This window comes from Caretta caretta, chromosome 19 (genome assembly GCF_965140235.1).
Source record: "Caretta caretta isolate rCarCar2 chromosome 19, rCarCar1.hap1, whole genome shotgun sequence".
Classification (NCBI taxonomy): domain Eukaryota; kingdom Metazoa; phylum Chordata; order Testudines; family Cheloniidae; genus Caretta; species Caretta caretta.
In genome coordinates, this window is record NC_134224.1 from 3,260,344 (window position 1) to 3,269,592 (window position 9,249).

Genomic DNA, 9,249 nt, shown 5'->3' on the forward strand with positions numbered 1-9,249 from the left:
CTACACACCACCGCTGGAGAACAGGCTCCAGTCCAATCAGTCTGCGCAAATGTGCATACAGATTTTCCCTACTGGGTTCCAAGTTCAGCTACAGTTGAACGGTCAGGAATTTCTACCCCAGCTAGGAAAGGCTCCACAGGCGAAGCACGTATAAAGAACATCTCTTTGTCCAAGTCATCCAAACTTTAGTTTGCTACCTAAAGAGGCTGAGGTCAGGTAAGCCTCCAGGCTAATGGCTGACTTATGCAACACAACTCCTTTACTTTGATAATTAGCCACTGTTCCTGTATTTTCCTTCAACGATCCTAAGTGATTTGATTACTTTTAAGAAAAACAGCCTCTGCATGTTTTATGGTGCACATTTCAATCCTAGCTTAGGAAAATCTAGAATTTATAAACAGCTAACTTGTGCAAGCTCCACAATTTCTTTGCATTCAAAAGAAAAACAAGATCAGTTTAAACAGAAAATTTGTTTTTAAATGTCTTCCTTGAAAATTCTGAAGTCTCTTGCAGAATCTCTTGAAGACATGTTTTACTTCTCAGATCTGCAGCATAGTCTATAAATATAGTGGGCCCATAATTCCACATATTTATAGGACAAATAGTCGTGTGTATACGGAAAATCCATTAAAGCTTCACGCAACAGACTGGTACTCTAGGGAAGCAAAGTACAGGAAAGGTGAGGAATAACCCAATTACAACCAGATTGTTCATATGTACACACAATAACTTTCTGCAGACATCAGCAGGAAATAAGCCCCCTATTAGTAATGTGTTCACTTCCCAGCTTTAGTAAAATATATATATGTAAAATTACTTTGGAACATTTGGATTTATACCCAATTCCATATGATAGCTGCCTGCAAACAGGATGGTTTTTATTTCTTTGTTTTCTGTAATTACTATAGACATTTCAAAACACATTATTTACACAATTCAGCTTGCATACAGACTCAGATTATTTCCTCTCTGCCTGCTTGACTGGGCACATTTTTAAACACCCTGCTGCAGAACACTGTTTTCTAATACATCCTCTACCATTTGTAGGGTCTCCTAGTACATGAGCCCTTTCTTAACAGAAGTGAATTCTCAACTGAAACTGTCCTTCTGTCCACTTATAGACAATCCCAACCATGTGCAGAGGTTGAAAGCAATTAGAGTTGCATCCTCTTCCCACAGAAGTCACTCGAATTTTTGTCACTGACTTCCCTGGGACCAAGATTTAGGCCTAAGGTACCACTAGGTTTTACTACATCTCTTCCCACTGATTTACTAGTGACCTAGCCACATGCACTGGACACCAGGTGTACAGAATGGGGTGCAAGCATAGCACACTACTGATTAGGCACTGGGAGGAGAGCAAAGCAAGAGCAGCATTCTGGAAGGTCGCAAACTGGTGCATAAAGCAATCGAAAGTTTAGGGAGTCAGGCACAGGTGTAATGCAGAGAGTAAAGACAACAAAAGAATTGAAAGATGGGTACAGCGCAACCCAAGTGCTTCCTGAAGGTTAGACTGTGAACATCTAAATAGAAGTCTGTGGAATCTGGAAACAGATGACAGGAAGATGGTTCCTGAATTTAGACCCAGGAAGCTTGGACAAGTCGTATGACAGAACGAGACACTGACAGGAGAGGCGGCCTTGGTAAGAAGCAGAAATCTCATCAGAAACCAGATATTGCCTTTGTGCTTTGGTGGGACAAATTCCATCGTCCAAAGCTCTCCGTGCAAGCACCCTCCAGATCAATTGTAACAGAAAAACAAGGTCCAAGTCTCACTTCTACCATACGACACATGACAACAAGTGCCATTCTGGAGTTGACCAGGATGCAGATCATTAAAGACAAGGTCGACCCATTTGCTATGGATCTGATCAGTGAGGCAGAGGTAGCCACTTGCTTTAACCTTGGCACAAGACACCACTTCTGTGGCTCAAAGTCGTTGGCTGTAGAGTTCGTGCAAGCTATTTGCCAGCATCTCTGTCTCTTGAAAAGCTTCGCAGCTCTGCTCCCAGCACGGGGGTACCTGCTCCTCCCCATAATACGCTCCTGCAATGGCTCCAGCCATGGTAGCTATAGTATCTGTGTCTCCACCCAGCGAGATGCAGTAGATGATGACCCTCTGTAGGTTGTTGTAGTGATGAGGAATATCTGGGTCAGATTTCATGGAGCGCAAGAAGGAGTAAATCGCAGTGGGGACAGACTCCAGAGCAGCAATGCCATTGCCTGTTAATGAAACCAACCACACTCAGTGACAGAGCAGGACAGTTACATCTCTAACCTTCCACAACAGAATCCCTTCCCTTTAGTTCATGAGCTTGTCTTACGGCAATTTCAAACTTTAATATGGCTGCTTCAAGCTAGCTGAAGTGTGAATAGATGCTATGCAAGTTTCCTTCCATCCCATGCTCTCCGCTGGTCTCGTTCCTGATCAGCATGCCCCTACCACTCCAGTCAGGGAACATGCACCGAACTAGCCCATGCACAGCCTAACCTGTAACATCCCTGGGTTGCCAGGTGTCCAGAAGGAAGTTCTGACTGACGGACTGTCATTAACAGGAGATCTTGGAAAATTAGGCATTATTATTCTCTTGGAAAGATAGCCTTTCATCCACCAAGGCTGCCCTCGGGGAGGGAGTCATTGCAGAGTGACTCACACACTTACTTGTGCACTCCACAGGGAGTGCACAAGAAGTCTTTGCAACACATCCAACCCCCGCTGGTCTGGCGAGCAAGAAATCCAGGAAAGCACTAACCACAGGCTCCCTAAGCTGGCCCAGCCCCATGGCTTTTCCGGAATCCCTGTAGGAAGAAAGGTGCTTACCTAACTCAAGCAATACATCTGACTTAGGAATGGTGCTAAGCTCCAAAAATTCCTTGATCTTCTTAAGACGCCTTGAAAATGGTAATTCCTCAAAACCCATCCTGGAGACAAGAGACAGGAATGTAACAAATGCTCTGCTCCAGTGACTTCTCCCTTCCTGCCACCAGGGAGCAATCTGCATGATTTGATCTAATACAATCCAGCATGTGAAGAGGTGTCCAGAGGGCTCCCAGGAGGCAGACCTTCCAGAAGACGAAACATTAGTGGCTATATATATGCGGCTGTAGGAGTGAATCTTCCCACATTTCCAGGTGTTTGAACCATGGCCTTGTCTACTGAGATCTCCTGTACAAATGCGGAGAACGACAAGAACCTCAAAGCAAAGCTGTTCTGAGAGCATGTCAAACTGAAATGAATGAATGAGGGCTTCAGAGGAGAGAAAAGGACCCATCTTACCAGTCTGCAGCAAGTCCACTCTCTTGGAAAGGCCAGATATGGGAAGAGGACGAACTGAAGTTCAAGTTGCAGTGGGGAGAGATTTAGGTTGGATATTAGGAAAAACTTTTTCACTAGGAGGATGGTGAAACACTGGAATGCGTTACCTAGGGAGGTGGTGGAATCCCCTTCCTTAGAAGGGGATTTCCTTGACAAAGCCCTGGCTGGGATGATTTAGTTGGATTGGTCCTGCTCTGGGCAGGGGATTGGACTAGATGGCCTCCAGAGGTCCCTTCCAACTCTGTGATTCTATGATTCTATGAAGTCTCACAAATTGCTTATGGAACAGGGAGGAGAAGCTAGACCTAGCAGCATGCAGCCATCAGAGCAATATCCCAACTGACTGGACGGCTTTTATGAATCACAGCCACACTCTTCCACTCCATAAAGGAACTGGTTTGGACTGAGGGGGAGAGGCAGAGGGAAATGGAACCTGGAGGAGTTTCTCATTCCTCACTCTAAGGACATTCACACTGGGAGATGTGCTCATGGCAGCTGAGTGTGTGGCAAGAAAGGCTCTGCAAGCTGCTTCTAGAGAGAGGCAATGAGTCTGTATTTTTCAAACACATGAGTTTCCCAGTCACAGGAAAAGCCATGCAGCTAAAATCAAAACACAGCCTAATGACATGAAGGAAAATCTCACTTCCCATGCACAGAACATCATCGAGACAGGACAGAATGCAATCTATGAGGCCGGTTTTGTTCAATATCTTCATAAATGATCTGGAGGATGGTGTGGATTGCACTCTCAGCAAATTTGCGGATGATACTAAACTGGGAGGAGTAGTAGATACGCTGGAGGGGAGGGATAGGATACAGAAGGACCTAGACAAATTGGAGGATTGGGCCAAAAGAAATCTGATACGGTTCAATAAGGATAAGTGCAGGGTCCTGAACTTAGGACGGAAGAACCCAATGCACAGCTACAGACTAGGGACCGAATGGCTAGGCAGCAGTTCTGCGGAAAAGGACCTAGGGGTGACAGTGGACGAGAAGCTGGATATGAGTCAGCAGTGTGCCCTTGTTGCCAAGAAGGCCAATGGCATTTTGGGATGTATAAGTAGGGGCATAGCGAGCAGATCGAGGGACGTGATCGTTCCCCTCTATTCGACATTAGTGAGGCCTCATCTGGAGTACTGTGTCCAGTTTTGGGCCCCACACTTCAAGAAGGATGTGGATAAATTGGAGAGAGTCCAGCGAAGGGCAACTAAAATGATTAGGGGTCTGGAACACATGACTTATGAGGAGAGGCTGAGGGAGCTGGGATTGTTTAGCCTGCAGAAGAGAAGAATGAGGGGGGATTTGATAGCTGCTTTCAACTACCTGAAAGGGGGTTCCAAAGAGGATGGCTCTAGACTGTTCTCAATGGTATCAGATGACAGAACGAGGAGTAATGGTCTCAAGCTGCAGTGGGGGAGGTTTAGATTGGATATTAGGAAAAACTTTTTCACTAAGAGGGTGGTGAAACACTGGAATGCGTTACCTAGGGAGGTGGTAGAATCTCCTTCCTTAGAGGTTTTTAAGGTCAGGCTTGACAAAGCCCTGGCTGGGATGATTTAACTGGGAATTGGTCCTGCTTCGAGCAGGGGGTTGGACTAGATGACCTTCTGGGGTCCCTTCCAACCCTTATATTCTATGATTCTATGATTAGGTAGACAGCTGTACAGAGTCAAGAGAAAGACACTGCTGTGAACTAGATCAAAATCCATATGGGGGACACAATGCAACTAGTAGAGGGGCTTACTCAGCCCTACTTACGCTCGTGCATCAGCCAAAGATTTATCATCTGCCTCCACATCCTCCATGTGGCCGATCAGCTGCTCCAGGAAGCTCTCCCGGCTGAGCTCTCCCTGCAAGGCCAAGTGCACTGCCAGAGCCTGCAGGATGGCTCCGTTATAGCCAAGTGAGTTGGCATGGGTCAACTCAGCGCTGAGCTTCGCAAACTGTGGATTAAAAAAAAATCATTAGGAAACCAGAGTGAAAGATAATCACCAAACCCCATCCCATCAGCAGAGATCTGGGTGCCCCAGTGCCTGAACAACCCCCCTGCAATGCACCTTCTTCACATCCTGAACATCAGGGTAAATCAGCGAAATGCCTGCTACCCTCATAGCACCACCGTTCCCGTAGGAGCCTTTCCCATTAAACTGCACTCGGGCTGGCTCAAACACATCACTGCACTTGGGGCTCAGAAGTTTCTTGAACACTTTGACGACTGCCATCCCATAGCCCCGATCCGGCTCCTTCTTATGCTCCTCAGCAAATCTGCCAAAGGTAAAACAGCAGCAATTACACAGGAATTAGAAAAACCACACTGGACAAGGACAGTGTCAACTTACATTTGGTCTGCTACTAAAATCTTTTTTTGAAAGAAGCTTTTATAAAGCCTTATTATTATTTGCATCAGAGTAACATCCAGAGATCTCAGCAAGTATCATGGCCCCACTGCGCTAGGTGCTGTACAAATATGTACCATAGAAAGAAAAATCCCTGCCCCAAAGACCTGGGTGGATGAGGATAACAGAGGTTGGACCCTGTGGTTGTACTAACTACATCTATTTGTGGAAATCACTGGTTTCAGCTCTTGACTTTTTGATTGTTTTAAGATATACTTTAAAAAATAACTGGAAACATTTTTACTAGTCACACGTAGGCAGAAATATTGTTTGTTCAAGTCCAATGAAGGCAGTTTTTAAACAATTAAACCTTTGCCTTTCAGCATTTGAAACCCAAACACTTCAGCACCAAGTATCTGAAAGGGAAACTGACTATAAAACAAACTGACTTCATGGATTTTCATTGCCCAAAGCTCAGGGAAGTGCAAAAAGGAAACAGTATACAAACCAATAAGTACACTAGAAAGGAAACAATTCTGAAAAACTGAACTGCTTTTAACAACAAAAGTATACGAACTTGTTTGCTTACAACACAAGTGGTACATTGACAGTTTTCCCCGTTTAGTTTCAACATCAGATTTGAGATGCCGCTCTAATAACACTGAAGTCAATGAGAATCTAGTAGGGCACAAACCCTGCAGGCACAGGCCAAATTGCAGCATTGGGGCCATGCTCTTTTTAGTCTTTCCACACAAATAGGCAGCCACTTCAGACGGAATTCCTCTGCACTTTCTTGGACTGAATGGGAACAGCTCAAAGTGGCTGCTTAGCTTTCACTCTCTATTATTTGCAAAAGCAACACAGATCTCCCTGTTGTGCTGACTGCAGCTCCTTACCTCCTGGCCATATCAACTTCATCAAACTCTCCCTTGGCTAACAGGGACCGCACCACACACCTGGCCATGGCTGTGTCATCTGTGTAGCAGAGCGTTTCTGAAAGAGAAGGCAAAAATACCAGATGATCATCCAAACACCAAGAGGTCCCATTGCCCCTCTAGAATCCCAATCCCATTTCTCTACTGCCAGGGGAATTCTCTGTGAATCTGGAGTGTAAAAGACTTGGCTGTATTTCCAGACACTCAGGGCTCGGGCCCCGCGAGGGAGGGAGAACGGGACACAGGCGGTGTGGGGGGGGGGGGTTCGGTCCCCGCAAGAGAGGGGGAACGGGACACAGGGGGTGTGGGGGGGGGGTTCGGTCCCCGCGAGAGAGGGGGAACGGGACACAGGGGGTGCAGGGGGGGGGTTCAGGCCCCGCGAGGGAGGGAGAACGGGACACAGGGGGTGCGGTTCAGGCCCCGCGAGGGAGGGGGAACGGGACACAGAGGGTGCGGGGGGGGGGTTCGGTCCCTGCGAGGGAGGGGGAACGGGACACAGGGGGTGCGAGGCAGGGGTTCGGGCCCCGCGAGGGAGGGGGAACGGGACACAGGGGGTGCGGGGGGGGTTCGGGCCCCGCGAGGGAGGGGGAACGGGACACAGGGGGTGCGGGGGGGGTTCGGGCCCCGCGAGGGAGGGGGAACGGGACACAGGGGGTGCGGGGGGGGTTCGGGCCCCGCGAGGGAGGGGGAACGGGACACAGGGGGTGCGGGGGGGGGTTTGGGCCCCGCGAGGGAGGGAGAACGGGACACAGGGGGTGCGGGGGGGGAACGGGACACGGGGTGCGGGCCCCGCGAGGGAGGGGGAACGGGACACAGGGGGTGCGGGGGGGGGTTCAGGCCCCGCGAGGAAGGGAAAACGGGACACAGGGGGTGCGGGGGGGGTTCAGGCCCCGCGAGGGAGGGGGAACGGGAGGGGTTCAGGCCCCGCGAGGGAGGGGGAATGGGACACAGGGGGTGCGGGGGGGGTTCAGGCCCCGCGAGGGAGGGGGAACGGGACACAGGGGGTGCGGGGGGGGGTTCAGGCCCCGCGAGGGAGGGGGAACGGGACACAGGGGGTGCGGGGGGGGGTTCAGGCCCCGCGAGGGAGGGGGAACGGGACACAGGGGGTGCGGGGGGGGAACGGGACACAGGGGGTGCGGGGGGGGTTCAGGCCCCGCGAGGGAGGGGGAACGGGACACAGGGGGTGCGGGGGGGGGTTCAGGCCCCGCGAGGGAGGGGGAACGGGACACAGGGGGAACGGGACACAGGGGGTGCGGGGGGGGGTTCAGGCCCCGCGAGGGAGGGGGAACGGGACACAGGGGGTGCGGGGGGGGGTTCAGGCCCCGCGAGGGAGGGGGAACGGGACACAGAGGGTGCGGGGGGGGAACGGGACTCAGGGGGTGCGGGGGGGTTCAGGCCCCGCGAGGGAGGGGGAACGGGACACAGGGGGTGCGGGGGGGGAACGGGACTCAGGGGGTGCGGGGGGGTTCAGGCCCCGCGAGGGAGGGGGAACGGGACACAGGGGGTGCGGGGGGAGGGGACGGGGAGGGCGGGGGGACCCCCGGCGGCGTGAGCCCCACCCCGGCCCGGCCCCCACCTCTGCTCTCCGCCTCCTGGGCGCTGCCCCCAGCCCGGCCCGGCGGCTCCAGGCCGCGGAGGTAGCGCAGCAGCTCGGGCAGCCCCACCACGTCCCTGCCCTCGAAGGCGGCGCCCAGGCAGTCCCCGAGCAGCGCCCCGGCCAGGCAGCCCCGGAACCGGCCGCGGGCCGGGGGGAGCCGCGCGGGGACCCGGCCCAGGGAGCCGCCCGCCAGCGCCGCCGCCATCTTCCTCCGGCCGAGCGCAGGGGGCGGGGCTAGGGCCTGGGGGAGTGGCGACCTGAGGGGAAGGGGGCGTGGTTCCAGGGGAGGGCGGGGCTAGAGCAGGGGGCGGGGCTAGGGCCTGGGGGAGTGGCGACCTGAGGGGAAGGGGCGTGGTTCCAGGGGAGGGCGGGGCTAGAGCAGGGGGCGGGGCTAGGGCCTGGGGGAGTGGCGACCTGAGGGGAAGGGGGCGTGGTTCCAGGGGAGGGCGGGGCTAGAGCAGGGGGCGGGGCTAGGGCCTGGGGGAGCGGCGACCTGAGGGGAAGGGGGCGTGGTTCCAGGGGAGGGCGGGGCTAGAGCAGGGGGCGGGGCTAGGGCCTGGGGGAGCGGCGACCTGAGGGGAAGGGGGCGTGGTTGCAGGGGAGGGCGGGGCTAGAGCAGGGGGCGGGGCTAGGGCCTGGGGGAGTGGTGACCTAGGAGGGGCGGGGCCCAAGCAGAGGGCAGGGGTCAGGTGGGGCTAGGATTTGGGAGGGGTGGGGGTGGGGCCCCAAGGGGAGAAGACTGGAGGTAGGCCCCAGCTCAGGAGCAGAGGAAGCTCCTGCTGGACCCCAAGGGAGGTTGGGGTCTGTGCCCTGGGCATGGGGCTGGGGGGAGAAGAGGTCGCTCAGCAGCACTCACCGCAGGGTGCTCCTACCTTCTTGCCCTTCCTTTTTCCTCCAGACTTGGATCCACAGTGAAGGAGTTATCACTAGTGATATTTAAATCTCATTTAGGGTGACCAGACACCACGTATGATAAATCGGGAGGCGGTTAGGGGGGGAATAGGCACCTATCTAAGAAAAAGCCCAAAATAGGGGGACTGTCCCTATAAAATCAGGACAGCGGGT

General features: G+C 53.1%; 1 protein-coding gene across 1 annotated transcript; it reads right to left on the reverse strand.

Moving 5' to 3' along the window:
* Positions 1–857: 857 nt before the first annotated feature.
* On the reverse strand, positions 858–8,411 carry ADPRS (ADP-ribosylserine hydrolase). Its single transcript, XM_075121370.1, has 6 exons — positions 8,164–8,411; positions 6,549–6,645; positions 5,374–5,581; positions 5,075–5,259; positions 2,822–2,922; positions 858–2,223 (listed from the first exon to the last, which is right to left on the reverse strand). Exons 1-6 carry the CDS (start codon positions 8,387–8,389, stop codon positions 1,931–1,933), a joined length of 1,110 nt encoding a protein of 369 aa, XP_074977471.1. The 5' UTR covers positions 8,390–8,411; the 3' UTR covers positions 858–1,930.
* Between the last annotated feature and the right edge of the window lie 838 nt (positions 8,412–9,249).